At 37.3% G+C, this 25263-nt stretch overlaps 13 protein-coding genes across 13 annotated transcripts; 6 read left to right on the top strand and 7 right to left on the bottom strand.

Moving 5' to 3' along the window:
* Nucleotides 1-865: 865 nt before the first annotated feature.
* Nucleotides 866-1506, top strand: RHIMIDRAFT_252896 (uncharacterized protein). Its single transcript, XM_023610981.1, has one exon. The coding sequence runs from the start codon at nucleotides 1071-1073 to the stop codon at nucleotides 1491-1493; it is 423 nt and encodes a 140-aa protein (XP_023470770.1). The 5' UTR covers nucleotides 866-1070; the 3' UTR covers nucleotides 1494-1506.
* A 190-nt stretch (nucleotides 1507-1696) lies between these two features.
* RHIMIDRAFT_252895 (uncharacterized protein) lies at nucleotides 1697-2017 on the bottom strand (the record flags this gene model as incomplete). The annotated part of the gene is given in 3 exon segments (XM_023610980.1): nucleotides 1697-1740; nucleotides 1775-1920; nucleotides 1940-2017. Coding segments are annotated over 2 exon segments (157 nt in total), but the record flags the coding sequence as incomplete, so codon positions are not given.
* A 1411-nt stretch (nucleotides 2018-3428) lies between these two features.
* RHIMIDRAFT_252890 (uncharacterized protein) lies at nucleotides 3429-4579 on the bottom strand. Its single transcript, XM_023610979.1, has 5 exons — nucleotides 4385-4579; nucleotides 4138-4336; nucleotides 4000-4093; nucleotides 3883-3948; nucleotides 3429-3812 (listed from the first exon to the last, which is right to left on the bottom strand). Exons 1-5 carry the CDS (start codon nucleotides 4549-4551, stop codon nucleotides 3499-3501), a joined length of 840 nt encoding a protein of 279 aa, XP_023470768.1. The 5' UTR covers nucleotides 4552-4579; the 3' UTR covers nucleotides 3429-3498.
* An 891-nt stretch (nucleotides 4580-5470) lies between these two features.
* On the top strand, nucleotides 5471-6512 carry RHIMIDRAFT_232498 (ATP12-domain-containing protein; the record flags this gene model as incomplete). Its single annotated transcript, XM_023607754.1, has 5 exons — nucleotides 5471-5567; nucleotides 5620-5676; nucleotides 5736-5875; nucleotides 5930-6383; nucleotides 6436-6512. 5 exons carry the CDS (start codon nucleotides 5471-5473, stop codon nucleotides 6510-6512), a joined length of 825 nt encoding a protein of 274 aa, XP_023470767.1.
* Nucleotides 6380-7613, bottom strand: RHIMIDRAFT_252883 (uncharacterized protein). The gene is made up of 4 exons (XM_023610978.1): nucleotides 7253-7613; nucleotides 6921-7198; nucleotides 6768-6867; nucleotides 6380-6714 (listed from the first exon to the last, which is right to left on the bottom strand). Exons 1-4 carry the CDS (start codon nucleotides 7586-7588, stop codon nucleotides 6517-6519), a joined length of 912 nt encoding a protein of 303 aa, XP_023470766.1. The 5' UTR covers nucleotides 7589-7613; the 3' UTR covers nucleotides 6380-6516.
* Nucleotides 7614-10385: 2772 nt separating this feature from the next.
* On the top strand, nucleotides 10386-11294 carry RHIMIDRAFT_195432 (HlyIII-domain-containing protein; the record flags this gene model as incomplete). Its single annotated transcript, XM_023606040.1, has 2 exons — nucleotides 10386-10451; nucleotides 10506-11294. 2 exons carry the CDS (start codon nucleotides 10386-10388, stop codon nucleotides 11292-11294), a joined length of 855 nt encoding a protein of 284 aa, XP_023470765.1.
* A 144-nt stretch (nucleotides 11295-11438) lies between these two features.
* On the bottom strand, nucleotides 11439-12695 carry RHIMIDRAFT_288040 (TFIID-18kDa-domain-containing protein; the record flags this gene model as incomplete). The annotated part of the gene is made up of 4 exons (XM_023613528.1): nucleotides 12659-12695; nucleotides 12487-12609; nucleotides 12240-12435; nucleotides 11439-12190 (listed from the first exon to the last, which is right to left on the bottom strand). Exons 1-4 carry the CDS (start codon nucleotides 12683-12685, stop codon nucleotides 11439-11441), a joined length of 1098 nt encoding a protein of 365 aa, XP_023470764.1. The 5' UTR covers nucleotides 12686-12695.
* A 1045-nt stretch (nucleotides 12696-13740) lies between these two features.
* Nucleotides 13741-13947, bottom strand: RHIMIDRAFT_187707 (Bromodomain-containing protein; the record flags this gene model as incomplete). Its single annotated transcript, XM_023605889.1, has 1 exon — nucleotides 13741-13947. A coding segment is annotated over one exon (207 nt), but the record flags the coding sequence as incomplete, so codon positions are not given.
* A 964-nt stretch (nucleotides 13948-14911) lies between these two features.
* RHIMIDRAFT_252879 (uncharacterized protein) lies at nucleotides 14912-15233 on the top strand. The gene has a single exon (XM_023610977.1). It carries the CDS (start codon nucleotides 15017-15019, stop codon nucleotides 15194-15196), a length of 180 nt encoding a protein of 59 aa, XP_023470762.1. The 5' UTR covers nucleotides 14912-15016; the 3' UTR covers nucleotides 15197-15233.
* Nucleotides 15234-17183: 1950 nt separating this feature from the next.
* Nucleotides 17184-17644, top strand: RHIMIDRAFT_243180 (uncharacterized protein; the record flags this gene model as incomplete). Its single annotated transcript, XM_023609908.1, has 3 exons — nucleotides 17184-17186; nucleotides 17236-17384; nucleotides 17458-17644. 3 exons carry the CDS (start codon nucleotides 17184-17186, stop codon nucleotides 17642-17644), a joined length of 339 nt encoding a protein of 112 aa, XP_023470761.1.
* A 1810-nt stretch (nucleotides 17645-19454) lies between these two features.
* On the top strand, nucleotides 19455-20485 carry RHIMIDRAFT_2586 (uncharacterized protein). Its single transcript, XM_023611347.1, has 6 exons — nucleotides 19455-19569; nucleotides 19626-19662; nucleotides 19717-19814; nucleotides 19866-19875; nucleotides 19931-19985; nucleotides 20034-20485. Exons 1-6 carry the CDS (start codon nucleotides 19476-19478, stop codon nucleotides 20412-20414), a joined length of 675 nt encoding a protein of 224 aa, XP_023470760.1. The 5' UTR covers nucleotides 19455-19475; the 3' UTR covers nucleotides 20415-20485.
* A 150-nt stretch (nucleotides 20486-20635) lies between these two features.
* RHIMIDRAFT_232492 (uncharacterized protein) lies at nucleotides 20636-23008 on the bottom strand (the record flags this gene model as incomplete). Its single annotated transcript, XM_023607753.1, has 9 exons — nucleotides 20636-20782; nucleotides 20840-21101; nucleotides 21152-21397; nucleotides 21449-21512; nucleotides 21576-21671; nucleotides 21724-22635; nucleotides 22711-22736; nucleotides 22788-22830; nucleotides 22894-23008. The coding sequence occupies 9 exons, from the start codon at nucleotides 23006-23008 to the stop codon at nucleotides 20636-20638; spliced, it is 1911 nt and encodes a 636-aa protein (XP_023470759.1).
* Nucleotides 23009-23020: 12 nt separating this feature from the next.
* On the bottom strand, nucleotides 23021-25145 carry RHIMIDRAFT_252847 (uncharacterized protein). The gene is made up of 7 exons (XM_023610976.1): nucleotides 25060-25145; nucleotides 24913-24990; nucleotides 24775-24851; nucleotides 24428-24715; nucleotides 23808-24373; nucleotides 23622-23752; nucleotides 23021-23458 (listed from the first exon to the last, which is right to left on the bottom strand). The coding sequence occupies exons 1-7, from the start codon at nucleotides 25139-25141 to the stop codon at nucleotides 23133-23135; spliced, it is 1548 nt and encodes a 515-aa protein (XP_023470758.1). The 5' UTR covers nucleotides 25142-25145; the 3' UTR covers nucleotides 23021-23132.
* Between the last annotated feature and the right edge of the window lie 118 nt (nucleotides 25146-25263).

Here is a 25263-nt window from a genome sequence, read left to right as displayed (position 1 = left end):
TCCCCAGAATCTTCCCCGCATTTTCCCAAACTATTTCGTCAGCTTGTATTACACCCTACGACATAAGCAGCTATCAGTGCAAAGGTTTATTGGCGAAACTCGTTGTTGTCTATAGGAGGAGCTCTCTTTAGAATATATTTGAACCTACTGCTTATAGGATGGAGTAATAAGCTTTGTTACTGAGGCTATGTTCTCTATCATGGAAATTCGACGATGACGTTTTCTGCTTGATCGATAAAGGTATTACCAAATATGTAAATTTGTACTTTTTTCCAGAAAAAATGGCCAACTCCTCTTTCTTTATCTCACCTCATTAGCGGACCATCGATTGTGGTACATTACTTAATGTTAGTAAAAGAGACTAAAATATCTCAAACACGCTGAATTTTCTCTGATACAAGGACTCCCAGGTTGTTTGCCCATTAATTTTTTTTCAAATAAACCAATTGGCTGGCTGGAGTGAATAATTTCACCGATTTTGGTAACTAAATTTGCAGGAACGCGAACATTGGTAGGCTCCGTTTCCCTGACCAGGTTATTTTTTGGAACCGTATGCATATAGAATCCCAGTTTCATTCAATGAATACTGAGCTTCTTGCAAATCCTTTCATATTCCGAAGCTCAACTGCCACGATCAAGGATCCTGCTATAACTGATTAGTCTAATTTGCCAAGCCAGTCTTTTTTTTATTTTTTTTTATTACATACAAAGTTAGATTACTAAGCTTACTCATTACAATTGAAAACACAGAGGATTCCAATCTATTTCTAAAGTATACGCTTTGTGTAAACCTCATATTTGTTTATCCTTTGTCGGTCAGTGGTTGTGGCCTTCATCTCATATTCCGATATGACAGAACAATACTCTTTAAGCCGCTTTATTTTTTAAGCAAACATCATGGTACGAATTATGAAGACTATTCTACTACCCGCCAGAGAAAGACCACGAATAAACGTATATCAATGCTAAAGATGAGTAACTTCTCAAAGAATTTAACAAGGAAGTTAAACTTGAAGTAGCCGAACATGTAGATGGCTTCCTTTTCCACAGCGATATACAACAACAGCTAGATGGGCCTTTGTCTAGTGCTCTACAAGCAAAACATTTATGAAGTTCCAAGATTAAATGTAGGAAATGGACAGCAAGCGAAACAATCAACAGGGGGTTCGTACAGTATATCAGATAAGGATACTGAGCATCTTCGAAACAACGCAAAGCCAACAGCATTCATATATCAAGACCTGCGGCAAGCACATGAGTATCAAGATAAAGAAGAACTTCGCAGGAACATAGGACAGCTCCGTCGATATATCATCTGCAGATTTTACACCAGCAAAGAAGTGTATAGAGAAACAAAAATAAGTACATTTAAAGCCATAGACTTTTTAACAATACCCGTTACTTGGGGAAAGATGAACCAAGTAAAAAAAAAAGTATGCTTTGGATACAGAAAGAGTCGAAAAGATTCAAAAAGAAAAAAAATACAGCTATAACATCTTGCGAAACGCTACCTCCGCCTAACGAAGGTGATTATGGAGGAAGGTTTCAGAAAACGTCTTTTTTCAACAGAGAATTTTTCGGTCATGTGAATAAAGGATTATGCTCAAACCAAATCGATTTATGATTGGCTTAAAAATGAACAACTGTGACCCAAGGGGCCTTTTCTTTCTTTTTCTTTTTTTTTTCCTTTTCTCTCTTCACCTCTCACATTTTGAATAGCTGGTACTCTATTCACGCAAACTTTTTTGATAATGATCACTCTCCTGCATATTTCTCAGCGAGCTTTTCGTAACGTGGTGAATCTTATCAGTAGTATCCACGTACAAAAAGTGGGGTTTTTGTGGGGTGTTTCCATCGGGCTTCTCGTGAACAATACCCCTAGTGTTGAATAGAGTACCTCCAAGAGACCTGGTTGCACCTAAGAGACCTGGTTGCACCTCTGCTATTCATTATGTAGTAGATTCTTCCATGCAAGCAGGTAATACGGCCTCAACGACCGCTATAGGTATAGAGTATGGCCTCACCATAGGCAGTACAGCAGCGCGTTCTATACTTGGCGAGAGTCACGTTGGCCCCAATATTATCAGCACTATTGGACTCAAGAGTCTATTTGGTCTTTTTTCTTTCTTTCCCTCCACGATACTAGAACAGGTTTTCGTCCTGTGGGGGATGGATCCAAGCTATGCTAATAAGTTTGGTGAACGAAGATTCTAGCTTTTATTTATGACTTATTTTGCCACTTACGCGACAATTCAAATCACCAACTACCTCTATCTGACAATATTTTTCTTTTTTCATATAAAATTTTTCCTTCTCAATAAAGAGCGTAAAATGTTAATCATCGTTTTTCTGTTCCTTTAAGCTAATAATAACATGCTTCTATCTTTAAAGTACATTAGCTGAGTCAAGTACACCAAAGGATGGTGAAGTTTATATCTCACGCTTTTTTGAGCGTATATCATAGTTACTTGGCTAAAGTACACAGTGAGAGTGTAAGGAGAGAAAGAAGAGGACAGACACGTAAAGAATCACAGACACCGTATTTGGAAAAATCTATAGTATATCAGCTGAATGAGATTCATTACAAGTTTTACAATTCATTTTTTCTTGACGTGCAGAAAAAGAGAAGGATGACAACCAACTGTAGACAACTACAAGAGTTGTCAAGGCAGCCGGCAACCTTTTCCGACGAAGGACGGAATTCAACCGCGCCATCCCAGCACAGTTGCCGCTTCCAGATGGAGTGTATTAATGTATATGGGTATTTCAATGTGAAAGACAAGTGCAAAACCTACCACCCCTCAATTAGTAGCTTATGTCTTCTTCAAATGTAGATACAAGTCCCTGGCATACCACCTTATTCTCCATTTCTTAACCCCGTAGAAGAATGCTAAACGAACACGGAAAGCACAATCCGCCATGTGACTTGTTCAAGAAAGGCAACGAATGAATGTCTCGTATTGTTAAGGCATGTAAAATGTTAACCTCAAAGTATTGTGAAGCTTGCAGAAACTTGTTTGAGATAAATGCATTCAGCAACAAATTGGCATGTCATAATACGCACTTTACTATTTTCCGCTCATCATTGATTAAAATGCTTGTCTTGAATCTGATTCGTTTAAAATAAAGTAGGAATCTAAAGTTTATCCGAAAGTAGTGTAAAGAGAGGGACATCAAAAAATAACAAAAAAAGTTAGTTTCAGATGTTAATACCGAAAGTAGTTCCTAAAGTGATATCGGATGATTATGTTTTATCAATACCATTTTCATCATAATCGAGTGATTTGTTCATTAAAAGAAAGGGCGCATGATTACAATGATGTTTTAAAAAGGACTGAGCAGATGTTTAAGATGATCCAGCAAGGGAACGAAGAGAGAAGGATATATGTTAAGAGATAAACAATATAGTTTATTTTATACAAAATTAACCGTGTTTGTATGTTTGTGTGTGTACATTTATTTATATTAAATCAATGAAAAAATGGTATAAAATATAGTTTAGGGGGGAGTGGCGGTCGTACTACTGACACCAGTGGCAGCTGAGTGAAATGGCCACCAGTCACTTCTGTCATTAGGTCTATTGTTACTGTTACTACTATAAAGATAAGGTGCTTGGCTGTTGTTATTTCTTGCTGGTTCGTTCTCTGTCCTTGAGAGGGACACATCCGGTTCTTCTGTTGGAGTATCTGTTGTACTTCTTGATTCATAGTCTGAATAGACTAGATTGGGTGTATTATTTCCGTTATATGGGTGTTTAGCAATTGTAAGGTCTCTTTCGATCTCTTCGTTTGTTGCTCCGTCTACAAAGGAACGTAATCATGGTGGTTAAGGATATATAAATTGTATAGTATCAATAGTGTTATATTTTTATAAAAAGGATATCAATTGTATGCAGCCTTTCAGGTGGAACCCAGTCTTGATAGTCGTGCTCTTGATTCTGTGTTTTTGCTATACCAAATACTATTAATCAAAAGATCAACCGCAAGCCCATAAGCTTACATTGCTTATTCAGTCGGCTAAGCTCCTGTCTTAGTTTCTGCATCTTTGTCTGTACTTCTTCAATAAGTACAGCCCTTGCTCTTTTACGAGCAAACTACAGAAAAATGAGTATGAATAAAGAATTCGATTTGACCTTACGTAATAGTCGTCCCATGCTTGCTTCTTTTGAGCTGTAAACCAGTCGAGTACTGACGTCTTTTCGTGATCTCTCCAAATTTTGATCTTTTCTAATTTCTTTTGTTTGGATTCCTCCAGTTCGTTCATTAGACGGCTGTAATCAGGATGTTCTGAGGGATCAATATATTTATTTGTTAAATCATATACTTCTTGCTGTGATCTACTATCAAATGTTAGCTTAATTCAATTTATTACAAGAAATCATAACTGGTTATCATTATTCGCTGCAGGAGTAATAGTGCTATTATGATGGCTATTGTCTCTTTTAGAGCGTAACTGTTTCTTGGTCTTTTTTATATTTTTTGTCTTGTCACCAATTATATTATTAGATGTGGGTTTTTTTGTTCGACTACTGCGAGTATTAGAAGAGGTCATGTTAAAGATAAAAAAAATAAAAGAAAAAAGAAAAAGAAAAAGAGAGAGAAGAAGAAACAATTTCTGGCTCAATCTGCAAATCTGTACTCACTTTCCAGATAGGAGGTTTGGTTAAATGTTACACTAGAACGAGCCAATCACAACCTCTTTCCATTTTTATCGAGAACACTCTTTTGCTGCATCCAGGCAACAATGAAACCATGGTGATGATCATGTATACTTTATGGTCCAAATATATCAGTTTTAAATATATAGAAAGAATGATTATAGAATTAAATAAATGTAATCTATATCCATGCTTTTAATTCTTAAGTAATTAACATCAAAAACATAAAAGGCTATAAAACCCATGGCCGAGAAAAAATTAATAGACATGGAACGATTAATAGTGACGGAATAATGGAGACAAGTATTATTTGAAGAATCAAGATGATTACACAATAATTGCTAAAGATCTCTTGTCATCGGATGCAATTGTACTGCTTTCCTTTTAATCATTCCGCAAAAAAGAGTACAAAAGTATAACAATAAAGTTAGTAAAAACGAATAAATACAGGGGCTATACTGATTTGTCCCAGAATGATAAGGTTAACTTGCTAAAGACTGGGCTAAAAAAGTGGGGAAAGTGCATATATGATCATCAAGAGTGGGCTACTTCAGGCAGCTTTAATTTTGTTTAACATCCAGCGTAGTTTTTATATCTCTCAGTACGTATCTCTTTTCGTTAGATCATCCAATATAGCGCAATTCCATGCTTTGTTTGTTTTAATTACTGATGAAGTCTACACTTATACAAAAAAGGTTTTTCCTTATTTGTCAATACCTAATGGGGGAAAGTTCGGTTCGGACAATGTCCAGCCTGAAACGAGCCCCCTTCCCTTGTCCCTGCGGATCTTTCTCTTCTTTTTTTTATACAATCATGAAGTCAGCACTGAGACCTTTTAATCAGATCACTCGTCGATACATTCACCGTACACCTTTTGCATGTCAAAGTGAATCAGAGGCTGCTGCACAACGTAACTTTTTATAACGAGATTTATTGCCCTGTTTTTGCTAATGTCATTAAAGGTGCTGAGCGAACACTCAAGCGATTCTGGAAACGAGCTGGCATCAAGGAAGATCAAGGTACTAAAAAACACAATTTATAGAAAAAAGCTCTAAAAAAAATCTAGAATCTGTCACAGTTGTTCTTGATCATCGTAATCTGCGTACACCAGGCAAACACATTGTTCAATTCCCTAAACAACAAAGACAGTTGGCATTATTGACAGCTGCCGAGTGGGATACACAAACACAAAATTTGAAGGCACACTCACTACCACTAGTAAGCACTAATGAACGATAGAAATAACGAAAAAGATTGAACCTTTCAAAATAGACTTCCATTGTTGCACGCGCATTCGATACCTTCGATCCTACACGTACTCTAGACACAACTGTAAGAACAGGAGTTGTTGACAAATTGATGCAGTATCTCGACACAGACGCTATTTGTTATCATGAAGAGTTTCCCGAAGCATTGACACAACTTCAAGATACCTACTGGAAGCCTATTATCGAGTGGGTTCAAACAACATTTGATGTCAAAATTGATACAACCACTACCATCTTTGCAGTGACTCAGCCAAAGGAGACAAGGGAGAAATTAAGAAATATTGTTGAGCAAATGGACTCTTTGGAATTGGCCGCTTTTGAGAAGGCTGTCATGTCTTCCAAAAGTTTCTTGATTGGCCTTGCTTTGGTAAAGAATGGTATCACAGTCGAAACAGCTGCCAGAGCTGCTCACGTCGAGATGAATGCTCAAATGGAACGATGGGGCGAAGTAGAAGACAGTAAGAATTTTTTTTATATATATAAAAGAAGTGCTAAAATATGTGTTACTAGGTCACGATGTTGAAAGAGAGTACATTAGACAAACACTTGGTTCAGTTGCTGTGGCCATTATGCATAAACATCAATAAACCATTAAAAAAGGGAAGGTTGGGCGTGTTGACATAGGAGCGCTATGATATCTGACATGGTGATGACGCCCTTTACTTTTTTAGAATTATTTGAATCCAAAATCCAGACTCTGTGGGTATCCTTTTGAATCATAGTGTCCAAAATGTTTTTCAATGGAGTATCAGGCGTTGCAACTGAAGGTGTTGAATGATGTGATGATTTCTACATGACATTCAGTTCTTCTTTCTTTACTCTAAATGCATAAGTGCACTTACCTTGACATACTCTTTACAAGGCAAAGCCAACTGATCGATTGTTTCCAAATTGGCATTGGGTAGGTCTTCCACGCATAAATCTGCTATAAATTGACCTTGCCTAACAATTTAAATAAGCCTTTCATATACAAACACACTCAAAATGAAGTCTACTTGTCTACAACAGGCAATCCGCTAAAATTTTTGTTTGCCATAAATCGATACACATTTAAGGCTGTTTCTTCATCGGATGCAGTGACGAGTTGCTGTTCAGAAAGTACCGTGAGATCTTGAACTGACTTTTCTAAATCCAGTAAACCGGAGACTGAATCTGGGTGGTTGACAATATGTCGGATGATATCTGTCTGTGAGAGAAGCCAGCACTTGTCTTGAGGATCATTAAAGTTAACGACAAGTGAACGATGTTTACCCGAGGCAAATGCACGTAAAGTCTAGTTGTAAATCGTCTATGAGTCAAATGATACATCACAATTACCTTGACCCACCTCTATAAGTCTGTCAGAACGGTCAGTTTTATGCATCCGATAACTTTCTCTGTCAATATCGAGACCCAAGACGGACTCAACTGGATCCTGTAAGTTTAGTTGTTCCTTTTCAATTTCCTTGCCTTGTACAAGATAAAGCAAGATATCCAGCAGATTGATAATACTAACAATATCCGTGTTCTTGTGAGAATACATCGGGAGGGATGTGATCTTGTTATGTGACATAAGGTTCAAAGCCGTTTGAATTGAAACTGTAGGACTGACAGCTATCAGTGCTGGTTTTGTTTCCGCAAGGCTTAAATCAATCGGCCTTAGTTCAGTAATAAGTTGACTCATGGTTTTCAATAAAAAAAGAAAAAAGAGAAAGAAATACTTGGATAAGTCACAGACTATTTATTTCCTATTTTACTAAAGTAGGACGTTTCCGAGCTAGACTTCCCAAAGATCCCCGAAGGAGGATGATTTTATAAACCTTGTTCTTAGTCTGGCTTATGCCTTGTTAGAAGAGGGGGACAACTGCAATACATAAAATATTTCATTATCGGTCCCTTTCGTTTAATCTTTTAGAGAGAATATTCGTACGGCTACCGAAATGAAGACAAAAAATGCGGCACGACTTTCCTTTTGGTGCAGATGATTCATCTAGACACTTTGGCTTGCCCCAAATAAAGCCTTTTACACGGTCAACCAAAACATAGGCTCGAGCAGAATAAATCCCTAGCGCACAGCAAGAAAGTTATTAAGAACAGTATTTAGAGAAATGTTTGTATTTTATTGTACAAAAAAAAAAAAAAAGAAAAAAGAAAAAAAAAGCGCGGCTCAGAGAGTATTGACCACATCTTCCGCCTTCATTTCGGCAACAGTATGATATTTCACTGCATATCAAGAGTTGCTTTCACTTGTGCTTCTTTTTTATTCAATGTCTTAAGTTTCTCTCTTCTTTTCTTTGTATTCGTTGGCAACTAGCCATGTCTTTCTTTCAGCTTCCTAAAAGATGGATGAGATTTCCATCTTTCGACTGTTCATTGTTTACATACCTTTTCGAGAGGCAGAAGAAGTTGACCTTTGCAAAAGTTTATATAGAGGCTTACCGGCATACATCGAGATAATGAAAAGAAAAAAGAAACATTGAAGAAATAGTGACCTTTTTTAATCACTTTCAATTGTCATCAACTAAGCTCTATACTAAATCATACGAGGCGTGAGCGTTGTTTAATTTTCTTCTTAACTCGTATGTCAAAAATGATAGTAGCATCCTTACTTCTTTTTGCAAGAGTTGAATACGACCAACACGCTATATTCGTTCAATTGCGAGATTTGGTCATGAGAAAATGCAGACAATAGCACAAGAAAAGTAAAATTATTAATTGGATGCATGATTAGCTGTAATTATATCATCGTTTCCCCCGTCCTCATAATCCTCCGCTCTGCATACCCTCGCTTTTATATATAAAAAGAAATATCTATTCTTTTCTACAATCAGAAGCATGATTAAAGCGATTATATTTGTTTAGGGGGAAAATCGTTTGGATTGAAAGATCTGTCAGATCTTTAAAATGTATCAACAACTAGAGTAATCGTCATCATTTCATTCCATATATCAATTTGATCACTGCTTAAAAATGAGTGTCTTATAAACGGTATATTGCTATTCTATTACACATTGTACATTGCACATTCTTTTTTGGGGGATCAAACTAATCTCGATAAGGCAATGCACTGACATCCAAAGTCCGATAACCGTTTTTCAAAATCTTCTACTTTACTTTTGACAACAGACTATTTTAAAGACAGAAAGCAGTATACATGCAACTTGGTGTATCAGTTTATTCCAAGTAGCAAGGTAGCCTTTCTAACCGGAAGTGACTCTTATTTGTCATGATGTCAAGCTGAACAATGGGTGACGGACCAACTGTTTTCTGATTGCATCAATAAACATGCAACTAAAGCCGAAAAAGACTCCAGTGCACATACCCCATTCTTTTCTATAAATGATGCATACTTCAAGCCTCTCTTTTTTCAATGGCACATAGTACATACATTGCATAAACAAGCATAGCATATACCCCTATTAGATATACCCACTAACTTATGACTTGTAGCAGAAATGGAATCATGACCATCAACAATAAGGCCAGACATCATAAGATGAACCTTTGTTGAGTTTTCAGCTTAGGTCTAGTAAAAGGATCATAGTCTTGCACAGTAAAAGTGTAATAGAATGCTTTTCTTCATCAGTCATCTCGAATACTCCACTCTCCAATCTTTGGGGTAACTCATTTCTTTATCACGAGTAAACCAATACTCCGTTTCTTTACTCTTTACAGACAATAGCTCGTTTAATATGCATTTATCTTTTTTGAGCCACAATGTCTGGCTTTGGTAAAGCTATTTTTAATGTATTAAAACCAATCCTTTTTCTCTTCTTTTGTATGAATTGGGTAATCAATAAAAAAGGGCGTGACACTCTGACTTTATAAATACGGATTCTTTTTTTTTTACTGCTTTTTTTTTTTCTTTCAATTTCTCCGTCTCTTCCCCTTTCTTTTCTTTTTTTTTTCTTTTTGTTTTTTATAGACAGAATAGACAGGATAGACAATAAGATTTAATAATACAAAAAATGGAGAATTTATTAACTCTTCAGTCCCGAAGTGTGCTTCATCATGATGATCATTTGGACCTCGAGGTTTTCTTCAAGGATAACCTCGAACCACTTATGAAGAAGTTCAAGTATCGTTTATCTCAATTTGAAAATGCCGTTGTCGCCAGCGAGCATTACACCCTAACAAAAATCAACAAAGCCTATTGTTTATTAGAAAGTCTTGGACAAGAATGGGAAAAAGCACTCGAAGCTAAACGTAAATCATTGCTGGAAAATGATAATATCATGACCCCTCCTGATTTAGTCAGTGTCATGGTCGAATTATCTAAAAAGTACCATGAACTTGAGAATTTAAGCAACAAAGAAATGCTGGAAAACACCATTGATGCATTCATGTTAAAGGTGGAGGAACTTGATGGTAAAATATCCGATGTTCTCGGCCGTGCCGACAAGATGAGAGAACGTGTAGAAGAGAAGTTGTATGAAGTGGCCGGAGCAGCCAATGAACATATCGATAAATTAAAGGCTGCCATGTCCTTTGGTACTAAACGTTTACTCTTGTACGACGAACTTCCAGCCCCGTGGCAGAACAATAAGGTGAGAGAAAAAGAAACAAAGCCTCTTGTTTCATGATAATAACATATTCTATAGTACATCTTGTCCGGTTATCGCTTTTTGGATACCGCTGCTGACTGTTGGTATTCACTATTCTATGTACACAATGAAACCGGTAATATTTGGACACATCTATTGGGGTTTATCCTCTTGCTCAGCATCGGCATTTACGAATTGCTCTATTCCGAATTAATGACAAAAATACCAATTCGTGATCGCATTGTCTTTTTGATCTTTTTGGTTGCCGCTTGTAAATGCTTGATGTGCTCTACCGTGTGGCATACACTCTCAGGGATCAACAACTTAAAGGTCTACAAGCAAGTCGCCTGCTTAGATTATGTAGGTATCTCTGTTCTCATCTGTGCAAGTATCATGCTTTGTGAATATTATGCTTTCTACTGCGATGACGCCATACGTAACGCCTACATGGCCGCCACTGCCTCCTTAGCCATCATGGGCGTCAGTATGCCATTCCAAGCCTGGTTTGACCATCACGAAAGACGATGGCTCCGAATTGCCTTCTTTATTGCCCTGGCTTCATCAGGTGCTATCATCATCATACATACGTCTCTCATTCGTGGCATTTTCCAAACTTTTGGTTGGCTGACCCCCGTCTTCAAATCAATCGGTTGCTATGTCGCTGGTGTCATCATCTACGGCAACCAATTCCCTGAAAGATTTTGGCCTGGCAGGTTTGATAAACTAGGACACTCTCATCAATTTTGGCATCTATTTGTCTGTGGTGGTATCTGGTATCATTATCAGGCAGCCCTTCAATTTGCTTCATTTCGTGAAGAGTTTGCTCAGTGTTCTCTTAAACAATAAGGAACGCAACTTTATTTATTATATTCCCTCACTTTACACAAATATCAAAACTATTTATTTTTTATATAATAATAATGCCTGCATTTTTCACTTTCTCTCTATTATTCACTATTCTATTTACACATGTATTCTCTTTTTTTTTTTTTATATCAGTGAAATCTTTGTTCTCACCAAGCCTCCACGAAAGTTCTTTAATGGTTGAGGTACCTGTTGAAGCCTTCGAAACGCTTCGTGAATATGTTCAGGTAATAAAGGAGTCTGCTCCGATCTGGACGGCATAAATAAGCCTTGGTTATCAGCATCAAAACTAGGATTCTGTTCTTTTTCAGAACCAGGGCTTGATTCTGTTGTTGTTGTTGTTGCTGTTGTCCCATCAGCAGATGTTACTATAATGGAAATACCATCATTGGATAAACTTGACTCTGTCCTCTTTACGCTTTTTTGATTCTCTTGCTCTCGTTTTCTTTTATGACCAAGGCCCACTGGTTCGTCTTCCTGCTCACCCGCTGCTGCCATCATGTCTCGTTTGATCTTGATTGCTGTCAGTGTTAACTTGGACACCATCTCATATGTCAAGAAACCCAAACTATCGACAATATCGTCATTCGGTTTCACCTCAACAAATGCGCTCATATTAGCCCAATCTCGAAACTTTTTACTTTTACGATAAGTGAATGATGCCTGTCTACACTCTGAATAATGTACATATTCTTCTTTTGTCATTGCTCGTGTCACTTCATCAGCTTCTTTAAGTCGCTGAGCAGAATCGTTATAAGCTTCTAGTTCATCTTCGTCCTCTGATTCGTCTTCACCATTGACTGACTTTATAATAGCATCCGAAAACTGGTTGATAAGTTCCCAAGGAAGCTTGATAATACTTCTATGAAGTTTACCTGCTATTTGTTATATTACGTCTTGTTTCTTTTAAAAAATGCACGTTCTTACCCGTATTTGTCTCTTCTACAACATCTTCTACTTGTTCTCCTGATGCATCCTTTGCATTCTTTCGAACATCTTTCCAACTTAGAAATGAACGTAGTCGATTGACCTTGGCACGATCGTGTCGTATTAAAAAGAGAATGTCCTCTGCACTCAGGTACCTTGAATTCCTACGATTGGCTTGTGCTGCTGCTTGTATAATCTATAACATGATTAATATATAAATTCATTACATAAAAAAAGAGAGTATTACAATTTCAATCACTTGAGATCGAACAATGTCTTCCACGAGCATCGTCGTTTCTTGTAAAGGATCAGATACTTCACCAAAGACAAACATCATTTGTTGAATTTCAGTTTGAAATCGATATTTAGACTGTGTATATACATTAGTATTGTATAGAATGTTGTTTTAATAGGCGTACTTTTTTAGGCTCTGTTGTAGTCGCCATTATACAAATGTGACAAATGAATAAAAAAAAAAAGAGAAAGGAGTGATTTATTGTGTTTAAATATTTACAACATAGAAATTATGCAGCCACAGGTTGCTCTTCATGTGTCTTGGGCAATAATTTATCTTCAAGCTTATCTACTATCGAAGCAGCGTCTACTGAACCAAATTCAGTGTGTATGCTCGCATACTCTCTTTCTTCTGTAATCTCATTTCTTCGTCTCATCAAGTTTTCATTCTTTCTGTCAAGTACTTGCTTTACTACGTTCCATGCTCCTCTCGTCAAGTAGTTTGCTTTACTTTCTACCATATCGATCAATTGTTTCTCATCTTCTTCCAAGTCCAAGAATTGCCACAAGCTCTTCATATAGGCCTCACCACGGTCATCCCCATAGAGAGGATAGATATATGAAGCATCTTGGGCAGTATAGAACGCACCTGGTGGTTGGTGACCTAATGTGGTGAAGGGTCCATAATCTAAAAAGTGAGCAGAATGGACCTGATGCTTGTTTCTGTAAAAGTCTTCTGCGGATTGACGATTTTGATAAAAGGCAGATGGAAGTGCACCTGGGTTGCTAGTGATAAGCTGTGGTGGATCACAAAAGGGATTCTCAACGGGTATTAAAGTTGTGAGATCAGATACTGTCAAACAATAAGTAAAACAATGTAATACATTCAGCGTGTGTACATACCTCCGCCTACTGCATGTAACGATCCATCCGGTGCATATACAACACCTGCTTCCGTCACCTTCTTCTTCTTTTTCTTGGTGTATGATGACTTTGAAGGTGTTAATATACGAGAGCTTGCAAGGTCAATACTTGTCGTATCAGATCCCTGTCTACTGTGCTTTCGTAACGATAAAGTATTTGTATCGATACCCATGATATCTACATCCTCTTCCTTGATAAGTGAGTCTTTGCGCCCTACTGAGAATGACAGCTTTCGTCCATCCTGTAATGTGTCAACAGTTATCGCACTTTCTGCTGCTGCTGCTGCCATTTCTTCTTCATATTGCTTTTCTGCTTTATCAATCAGTTTTGATCCCACTTCATACAATTTATCAGCACTCTTCCAGTAAATGGTATCAATAGCGTTGTATAGCTTCGCGTTGCTCACAATCAAGTTGAAGTCTTGACGAAAGTCATCCACGTTCTTGTATTGGCCACTATCTAACTTCTTCTGCATAGTAGAAAAGTCCATGGGCGATTTGATCACTTTTAGGTAATCTGGTACATAGTTAGGATCAACTGGCTCTAAAAAGAAACCATACACATCGCGTCTATGGATCAATTAGAACCTCATCTGAGATATTTCATTATTGCTTACTTTTGTAAATTGTCAAGTAACTTGGTTAAAATCGCTTTCAGATCTCTCTTTGGGTTCTCGGGGATTTTGGGAGGAAGTTGAGCTAACAGAGCAGCTGCCTTCGCCTTGTTGGTCGGTCTACCTCTTTTCTTTGGTTTATCTGTAGCACTTGTGTTTGATTTTACTGAAGAAGAACGCCTCGTCTTTTGTTTTGGAGGCCGGCCTAGTCTAGGGCCCTGTTGCTGTGGTGGTGGGGGTGGCAATTGTTGTTGTTGTTGAATTGTTAATGGTGTCGACACAGATTGCTTTGAAGAATAATATTCTTCATCTTCATCATCGCTGTCATATGATTGAATCTTTGACCTTTTTGTGTCTGTTGGATGATAAATTTCAGAATCATCGTCATCGTCGTTATCGTCATCAAACTGTTGTTGTTGTTGTTGCTGTTGATTATGTTGTAATAAAGCATAAGGCCTTTTACCACCCATGCTTGGGTGATAATTAGATGAATCTTCATATTCTTCGTCCTGATATTCATAATCGTCTTGTGCTTTTTTATGCTTCTTCTTTTGCTTCTTTTTCTGCTTTTGCTTCTTGTCTGTTGTGTGAATGGCTGTTGAAGAAGTTGAAGAAGCAGAAGGATTTAGTTTTAATTTTAACTTGATCGTAGGCGTAGAAACTGGGTGAACCGTTTTTTCTTCCTCAGAATTATAATCAGAAAGTTCTGGTGAATATGACATTACAACTGGCAAAAAAAGGCTGTCTCTCTTTTCTTGGCTCAATGGGAGAAATTAAAAAAGAAGTCCTTTTGATAAAAATCGCCGGACTGTAGACTGTCCGATCAGATAAGAAATCAACACAGTCGGGGTTACTAATGTTTCGTCCATTCGAAAAATAAAGCAGCTTTTCCTCCACATCACTTTTACTCCAAACTATTTTGTTTCTTCACACAGTGACTAAAACCCGCGAAAGTAGCATCAAAATATTTCAGGATCCTCAGAGAACAGAATAGAAGTAAAGAAAAATGAAACTGAGCGCTACATTTTATTTAAAGCAGCTTGGATTCAGCCAGCATGACATTTCGACCATGATTGGCATGAAGCGTACAATTGTGCAAGCTGCTACTGATAGAGTGGCTTTCACTGGCACAACTTTAACAGTAAAGAGTACATATAGACCCTCTACCTTTGGCGAATACACTTGACGACATTTGGAATGGGTAATCAGAAGAGATCTGTTCCAAACAATTGACACCATCAAATAACAGCTTTTAGGCTCGCAAAAAATTCCTCCTACAGCGAACTAGCTAATGCTGAAAAGGATATGTTAATGCTAGCAATTTCAATATTCGTAGATCATTATAATTAGATATACTTAATGACTTTAACTTAACCTTGGATTAAACTCTATCATCGATTTAACCAACACAGTACTAAGCAACCAACGATCGTTATTTAGCACTGATGCGTGGAAAGAGCTTAAAAATAGAGTCTATATGTCTCGTGAGATGAATGATATTCCATCTGAAATCAAGATGAAGTTGAGAAAAGTATAGCAGTTGGCGATTCTTGATATAAGAAAAGCCTAAAAGACCTGTTTGTCAAGTTGAATATGCGCTTCTACAGGGAGAAATCTATTTTGAAGTATACTCGCATGCCTTTCGTTTGCTTCACAGGAAAAATTCACCAGTTCACCGAGATCATGCTAAATCAGCCACTGAACAAGATTTCGTTGGTGAAATTTGGTCACCTATTATCACTTCTCTCATACTAAGCCCACAGCACTGATCCACAGCAGCAATGTTTACATAATCTATAGATGAAACTAGCTGATAACATTTATTCTTGCAAATAAAAATAAATACCTTTTTTCCTCCCAAGAATCTCTTTTCTCTGCTCATGAACAGACTCGTTCCATCATGTGGTATTCTTATGCTTCCAAGATAAAATTATTTATTCAATAATATCACAGCTGTGCTGTTTGTTCAGCTGATGTAGACAGACAATTATACTGACTGCATAAAACTAGTTACGATTGTAGCAAGCAATGAAAGGACTCCGTTCGTAGAATATGTGGTATATCTCAGCCGTTTCTCTACAAGCAAACGCCAAGGTAATAATTGTTGAGACGTTGATCATTAGATATACCATTAATGATAGGCGTAATTAGGGAAAAAGAAAGCTGGATGTCTCAGAAAATGGTAAAATAGCTTCTTACATTTAACTTGAACACATTTATTGATATTCTCTGTCAACTTTAGAACATGCTATATCAGTCAAGAAGACATTCAGCTTCATTAAGCCAGCTACTCCTGATGTCCAATACAACATAAATTGTCCAGTGCTTCAACAAGCGGAGAAAGCCAAAATTGCTCCTGTGGTTTATATAAAGATCCGCGACAACTGTCCTTGTGACAACGGAGAAGTCAACAAAGAGTACTTTCAAAACGTGCAGCAAAGTGCATTTAGTTGTTTGAAGAAAAGGTGAACACTATGCGCACGAGGAAATCCACGAGAAGGCTAATGCTACGGGCGCTTCTTCTAGGCACTAAATGGACATCATTTTATAGCTGCATACTATCCAAAGCGTCTGCCTAACCAAAGGCTGTCCAGTGGAATATTCTTTGATATAAAATACGAATTTATCATAATTACACGTGATTGATCTTCGCTCTTTGTTGATTAACTGACAACATAAAATAAAAATACAAAAATAAAAAACAACATCTCTTTTTTTTTATCTCTTTCTTCTTAAAAGATGAATTCATATTCTGCATCAAGGAGCATGGAAAGATATTTGTTCCCTGAACAATCTTAGCTTGACGCTGCACATTCAAATGGTTTGTTGACGATACCACAATAGTGCTTGTAATATTAATCCTCTCGTGGATTTCCTCGTGCACGTAGTGTACACCGAAGAAAATCCCTGCTGCTAGGCAATTATTGCTCGACACATTACAGCAGCCTATGGACAAATTTTTTCTTCTAGCTTGGAAGCAGTGGCTTCAACATAACCTGCTTTGATGAAGAGCTAAAAGTGACTTTATTTGTTCGGCTGGTGATAAATGATTTCTACACCAACTGTGTAAAACCAGTTGCAGCGATATTGAATAACGAAAGAACGCCGTGCGTGGAGTATGTGGTACCTCCGTCCAAGCACTTCGGCGCTTCTTACTGCGCCATTGCTTTTCAATGGTAAAAATCTTAACCAATATGATTTTTAGATAGGATTACTTACTTTTAGTCTTCTTGTGAATTTAGGCGTGAGAAAGGCTTGGAAACAAACCGTTATGTTTCGTTGTACCACACAAACACCACAGGCAGAAAATACCTAGCCGGTGGTGCCGGATGCACAGCGGAACAGTCGGAGGCGCTGTTGATCGAGTCGTCAGGGTAATATATACAAGCTCATACAATAATGATACTGATATGAATGAACTGTACTAATATATATCCACATATATAGTGAGGATGACGACTCGTACACAAGTGAAGATACATTAAAGCTGGAGACGGAAGAGGTAAAGGGTGCTTCTATGGAAACATTCAAGCAACGGCGATTTCTGACGTGCCTGTACGCTGGTGATAAGCTGACTCTAATGACTACCTCACTTGTGGACGTCAACCGCGGAAGATTCGTTGCTGTGGGGTAAGCCGTTGTTCCCAGGACTTGGACCGGGAGACACGCCTGAGGAAAGGCGTTTGAACTTCTTTTTTGCCTCCGGGTAAGTGATTTTTACAGCTGTATAAAAGTCGCTAACTAACATGTTCATATTACTAGGATTTGTTAGAGGAGTAGAAACCAGTCTCCGAACAACTGTCAAAGGAAGACAATGGTTGGATCGAAAATGGTTTCCTCATTTTCGAAAAAATGAAATAAAAAAAAAAATATATTCATGACAAACACTGTATTCATCAAGAAGTCTATGTATTTTTACCGTTGACCACAATGAAGTTTTTATTTGTGTCTCGCCTTCTTCGAACTGGCCAGAACAAAGTGATGTATTTTAATATTTATGAGCAAATGAAGTATCTTTAAACGTATTTCTCATGAAAAGGCTTAATTCCAAAGATTGAATAAACGTTTGGTACCTGTTTTCAAATTGAATCGCACATAGAAAATACTCAATAAAGTGTAACTGGAGCCCATGAAGAACCTTGTGACAATGCGCAAACCCATAATATCTCCAAAAGCTGCTAAGCTTCTCTAAAGTCCTGCTAAACATCTTTCTTAGGTGAAAGAGGCAGGTGTAGGAAGAAATGAAGAACGCAGCTTGGAAGCTGTCTCAAAGAGGAAGATAAAAAAGCTTTTGAAGCAAAGATGGCATCCTGTTCAAACCTGACAGACATGAGCTGGGCTCACATGGGAAATATGCAAGGACAACGTGCTTCAAAATTGATGATAAGCATCTTGATGAAGTTGCCAAATGGCCTTTGAGATATAATGTGCGGCCCGGTGGCAACGAATCCAGACAAAGTGAACAAGCTCTACACCGTGAGATTCTTGGTGATGGGTAAACATTACATAATATTTGAAAACGTTTTCTTTGTATACTTTCTCTACTAAATTTCTTTTCCAGGGCTTGATCTGGAGCTCTTCATCATGAACGTACCAATTGGAAATTTGGTGACAAGAGTTACCAGGAGCACGAGACTCCAGTTCCCCGACAAGGCAAGAAACATCTATGCTGGTTTTCTTCCTCTTTTGGAAGCTGTGTGATGTGGCAAGAAGTTAATGAAAGACATAATAGAAGCGATGGACAGCCGCGAACACAAGTTTTTCGCACTTACCGCAGCGCAGGGACAGGACTATCCAATTGCCCACTACTTTTATTAGTAAATAAATTCTTTTAATGTATGATTAATAAATATAATCTATTTCAACAATGTTAATACTAAGAGTAACTAGAACTGTAACTATAAAAGTGTCTATCGTAAATCTTAAGAGTGTCGTTCTTATCTGCGACGTTGGTTTCTAAAGATAGAGCAATAAAAGGTGCACTTTTTAAATATTAAAGAGGTTCAAGTCCTCTATGCCTAATCTTTGTTATCAGCAGCACAAACTATGACTTCTTCTTAAAAAGAGCTGCTACAGAGTGTTGTTAATTAGATTGTACCTAGTTACTCTATTTGATTACATATCGTAAGATTAAAAAAAAAAAATACTAAACAGCCGCCACAAGCTTATTGTAGTAATAATAACATGAACTATAGATCAAGCCGAGTATATTATTCAATAATTGGATACTCATTGATACTTTTACCATTGTAAAAGAGTATTTGATTCAACAGCCAATCTATTGTCAGTATAGCAGCCTGCATGTATCAAAAAATGGCTACACCAAATTATATACCAAGCCTCAATGTAACCACAGATTCAATGAGGCTAAAGAAAGTGTAATACAAAAAGTTTAAATATCATTGTGCATCTGATTTCCCTCTCGTCTCTCTTTTCTCTTTTTCATATTATTATTTTAAAATAAAATGTCAAACGTAGCAATTGATGCGTACAAGTGTCTTAACGTTCTTGCCCTCATAGGGTTCCTTCTTAATTTTATCGGCGACTTTGTTATATCTCGTATGTTGATCCTCCCATATTATTGTATTCTCTTCTAATCGTCTTTTTGTGATTAGCTTTTTGGTATGCTGTTATACCTGGTGTATTTAAACTGTGAGATTTATATATAATTGATATGTAGAATTTGCTGATCTAATATTATAAAAGTTTACTTTTCCTTGCTCTTTGCGTTGTTGAGTTCACTCAGATCCCCGTATACACCAAACACTGGTCCTTCTTGTATAGTTTCCTTGGTCGAGCTTTGTGTAAGTCGACTGTGTTGTTTATTTATTCTGTGTTCTAACCTTATGCATTAGTTTACATTGTGTAAGTAACAGAGGCTTTTCTTCTGCAGAAAAAAAACTTACTTGTATACATGTAGCTTTTCCATGATCTTTATATCTATAACAACAATTGGATTTGCTGGTTCTATTATTGTAAGCTATATAGCATAAGCCTTGTTTTTTAATCTAAACATGTTGTAGATCTTATTCTGTGGTGTGGTCTATCTTGTCCTTCACTTTGCTCTTCCAGGAAAAGAACCTGCTCACATGTCTTATTCCACTTACCTTACAATTGTTGGAGGCAGCGGTAATTTGCCCACAGCCAATGTTAATGTTCAACAGGTTCAATTGCAGCAGCAGCATCTACCTCCTCCAACTGTTAATGGTCAACAATATCCATTTGTTCATCAATCTCCTTTGCCCACTCATCAAGCTGTCAACCCATCTCCTTTGCCTGCTCACCAAGTCATTAGCCAAGTTCCAAGCCCTGCTCCTTATCATGAACAACAACATGTTGCATCATCTCCAATGCAATCACCATCTACATATGATAGCCAAGAAAAGGTTGAGGTTTCTCATTAATCCCTTTATATATGAATAGTTGCTTTGATTTATCTATTACTATTATTACTATTTTAATTACTACTCACACAATTGCTTATATTTTATCAATAAATATACAGAAAATCCACTCGTTGTTTGTTTCCAAAGTGAGCCACGCGACTATTATATAATGCAAATAAAATATACATAAATTATTTATTGTAAACAGAAACAGGCATTCATATATACAAAGGGACAACTCAGGTGATCTGTCGACTACGTATCTTAAGCTTAATGCGACACATTTGAGAGTCAATCGAATCAAGACGGGATTCTATTTCTTCTCTTCTTCTGCGAACAATAGCATTACCTCCACTAGAAGGAGCCTTACTGTACTCTGCTTGAAGCTAAACAGTGATAATAGGGTTATTATAAGACAGAGAGGTCAATATCACTAGGCTTACAATTTCTTTTTCTCTTTGCAACGCTCGAAGCTGCAGATCCAAATCAGTACCTGACCCATTACTCTCATTTTTCTTTTCTGTCGCTTCATTTGTCTTCTTCTCTGGTTTTTCTTGATTTGCAGCTGATGCCGTTTCTGACTCCTTTGATGTCTTGCCTGTTATTTCACTTGTCTTTTTAGGAGGTGCTTTATTGTTGACTGAAGGGGTCTGTCGTTGTTGTCTTTGCTTTGCCTTGAAGTCAGGCACGGCTAAATCAAGTGAACTATATATGTACAAATGTTGGCAAAGTATTGCTATGTGATTCTTTCTTACACTGTAGGAGAGAGCGTTGAAGATAAATTGGGATCATCACTAAACACGCCCATACGCAAAAACTGTTCCATGGTTGATTTCAATAAACGTACTTGGTTCTGTGAATGTCGTAGTTGAACTGCAAGGGATTTGTCGCCAGATTTTCCAGTATCAATAGAAGGACGACTGTGTCTTCTAAGATCTCTTGTTTCTTTTTCTTTTTCTTCTAGGGTTGATTTTAAGTCTTTGTTTTGACTTTCTAACTTTCTTTAGGAAGATGTTAAAGACAGACTTTTGGACAGCATATGTTTTTCTTACCTTATATATTCTGTAGCATCATTCAATTTATCCATAGTTGAGGACAAATCATCTTGAAATCTTTCTTTCATAGTCTGTTTGATGTGACACAAGTGGTTAATAATGCAATAGACCTAGATCATTTTACTTGCCTTTTCATGGTCTAATTTCTTTTTCAATTCTGAATTTTGTGCAGTTAGCTCCTCTACGCTCTGTGATAGAAACGTGATATCTTTATTGATGGCTGCGACAGATGATTACTTTTCTTTTTTATAGCACATCATAACCTCCTTTACCTTCTTTCTGTTTCTGGAGTGCTCTTACTATGGCCTTTTCTTTGTCCAGCATTTTTTTGAGATGTTCACACTTTGCATCAAACGCTACACTGCTATCAATAGACTTGGCACTATCGATGCGTTTAATTACATCGCCTCCTTGAGTTGATTCAGAAGAAGTATCTGTATCTACTTGTTGTTGTTGTTGTTGGTGATGCTGCATGATGTACTGATGGAGCAACAAATGTTCATCCAATGATAAAGGAAATAACTCTGTATTATCTGTACTGTATAAGTCGTGCTCTGATAGTCTTTTATGAAGGCGATAGTTTGCAATCTTGCGTGATATGGGGCTACAAGCATCTGATGGATCACATATGGACTTTCTGGTTGCTGTGTAATCATCCATACACGAGTCCACAAAAGATAAGGGTCGTCTTTTTCCCTGTGGAAACTGATGTGCGTTGATAATGATTGGACGAAGACCACCATGAGAGGTAGCAGAACGCAAACGCCGTGATGCTGCTGTAGAAGATGGCTGAACTGTTCTGGCAGTCAAATCGTCCTCCTCCTCTACTTCAGACATGCGTGGCTCAGGTGTACCTGTTGCCGCAGGTGTCACAGGCGGTGACGGCAACGCAAATTCAACTTTTAATTCTTTTATCGCCTTTTCTTCTTTTTCATCATGAACAGATTTTTGTTTTTGTATTTGCTGGTCTGCTACAAGTTTCTCCAACTGCTCTTGAAGTATTTGAGTCTGCATTGTATCAGACATGACTGCGGGTGATTCAACTTTTTTTGGAGATTGTAGGTTATTTGCTACGGATGATCGACGACTTTGCCTCATTTTAAATGCTACAGTCTGTGACGAAGTCGTCATTTTGCTTCGGTCACTGGTAGCATCATTTCTGGAAGGCTTTTGAGGCTCTTGTTCTATCAAAAAGATGTTATATGTCTATTCCACATAATCTTTTTTATGGCTCTTTTCGCGCGTTTCATCATCTGTACCTTGTCGACGGTTACTAAGGAAGGCACTTTATGAAAATGAGCATTTTTGTTTCTATATATCTTTTTCAATCACATACCTTAAGCCTGTATTTTTCATCTTCTTTTGTGGATCCACTGTAACTACAAAATGATATTAGTCTAAAAGGAGAAACAAAACACTGACCCTGCTTATTTTTATATTACCAACAATTTGCCTATCTTGCTGCTCAGTGTCTACATTAATATTTTTGTTATGGTTTAAATGAAGTTTTCTTAGAATTTTCTGTGTTGCAGAGGTTGGTTTGGTTGTAGTAGACATAAAGAAAAAAAAAAAAAAGAAGAAAAACAAAAAAGTAAATAAAAAAACAAGAATAACTGTATACCAATTTTTATTCTGTATACTTTAAGGAGGGGGTCTCTTTTACTCCTTAGAAAAAGTAAGCTCAATCACTATCTGAGTCTTCATCTTGTATTTCCTCCAATTTGCCTTCTCTCATAGCTTTGGCAACTGGATTTTCAACATCTACTATGCCTGTCTTTTTCAATCTTTCAAACAACACAAACAATTTCTCGGCCTCTCTTTCTTTCTCTTCATCTGTCATATCTGCTAATGAAGGTCCTGTATCCTCTGCTGATAGGTACTGTCCTGTGATCGGATTGATGTTGTCATTTCCCGAGTTGCTATCTTTTGGTGGTTCCATGGGAATTCCTTTATTTACCAAGAAGCCAATTGCATTGCCATAGCCTACTTGTTGTGTAAACTTGTTTGCTATATAATTAATCTATTAATATAACTGCTTCACACAACGTGCTTGTCTTTTCCCCCCTTTTCCATGTTTTTTTGTTTTTTTGTTTTTTGTTTTTGTTGGCCACCTTCCACACGCCCCTTTTCTTTTGGTTTCCCTTTTGATTATTATTATTATTATAGTTACCATCTTCATCGCATAGTACAAAGTAAGTTTCACAAATAGCATTTCTAGTCTGAGGTAGCATTGTGCTCGTCATCAATCTTATCATGTATGCAGGTAATTTATCGCCTTGATGCACAGGGCGAAGTCGATCTCTATATATTACTCCGTAAATAAAGATGAACGCTAAAAATAAGTTGCATATCTTACTCTTCACTAGGCAACATCTTTTCGGCAAGGCATTCTCTTACTGCAGGATTACCCTCTGCCAAAGTTCTAATAACAAGTAACAGTGGGGAGAGTATTGAATCAATTTGCTGGTATTGATGGTCCAGAGCATCATCATCTGGATTTCCATTAGGGATCAAAGCGTGCACAGACTTGTTGAGCAAATTAAAAAACAGATTGGCCGTTATTTGAACTCCTTCTTCCAAAGTATTGTACAGAGTACTTGTCCATTCAGTCTGTGATCTCCAAACTTCTTGAATAACCGAAAAAGGATACTGCATTAGCGCGTGGATTGCTTGTGAGTGAGGAGGTACCATGGGCTGTGGCTCAGCAGGTGGGATTTCATATAGAATATGAAATATGGGAACAAGACATTGTTTGAAGCGTTCAGCTGTAGTCTGAGGATCCGTCTGATTTCGCAAGTCGACAAGCATAAGATTGAATAACAGTTTCAATGCCTCACTGGTAACTGTTACAGGGTTAATCAAGGTCTGCTGCTCTAGTGGCTTATCTTGTTTTTCCAATATAGACACATTTCTCGTCAATATCTAAAAGAAAAAGCTTGATTAAGCGACTTACAAAGACTATAATTTGATGGTTACCTTTTCAAGAGTTTTCTCTATGCTGTCATTGATTAATTGTGTAACCAAATCAGCTCGATTGACTGTCATAAAAAACAAAATTCGACATACCAAAAACTGCGTGTCTTGACTAGGATTATCACCAAGAACAAGTTTATGAAGAGAGATGATTTCAGAGTCAAGGCATTCTTTTAAATCAGGCTTTAAATAAATAGAGTTGGCTATACATTTTAATGCTTCACATGAACTGGCTGTCTCTTTTGGTTCGTCTGTATGTAGTCCAGCTAGGTTGATGAAGAACTGCATTGTCTACAAAATAGATTTTATAGGGGGACCGCGCCTTTTGTATTGTTCAAGCTTTTTCCTACCTCCTTGGTAAATATGGGGTCGGATCCGGCTGTATCTCGACCGAGAATACGGATAGTAGACAGTGCTTTTGCTTGAGCTTTTGGTTATAATAAAAGGTGGGTTTGAGGTATATATAGAATGTTTATTGCTTTTCTTACTTGTTTCATCCCAGTTCTTTTCTTGTAAGTCATTTAAAAGACAAGTAATGAATCTTGACTTTTCATCTAATGAAGGAACTTTATGCATAAAGCAGTGATCAGAATCATAATTGCTACATGAGTCAAAGTAAAAAAAGACTTGCTTACAGGTCAGCTTGTTTTCTATTCCAGTAAAGAACTCTTCCAAGTTATTGGTGTCTCGCTTTTTCTGATATTCTTCTATTATCATTTTGTTAAAGAGAAGGAAAAAGACCTGCCCTCGATTTCCTTTTATGTATAACTTCATTTGAGAGTTTTCCACTTCTGTTCTTTTTTTTTTTCGTTAGAATATCTTTAAAGTCAAAAATATAA

Source organism: Rhizopus microsporus, assembly GCF_002708625.1.
Source record: "Rhizopus microsporus ATCC 52813 unplaced genomic scaffold scaffold_1, whole genome shotgun sequence".
In the NCBI taxonomy this organism is placed as follows: domain Eukaryota; kingdom Fungi; phylum Mucoromycota; class Mucoromycetes; order Mucorales; family Rhizopodaceae; genus Rhizopus; species Rhizopus microsporus.
Note: the sequence above shows the minus strand (reverse complement) of the source record. Positions and strands in the feature narration are given on the sequence as shown.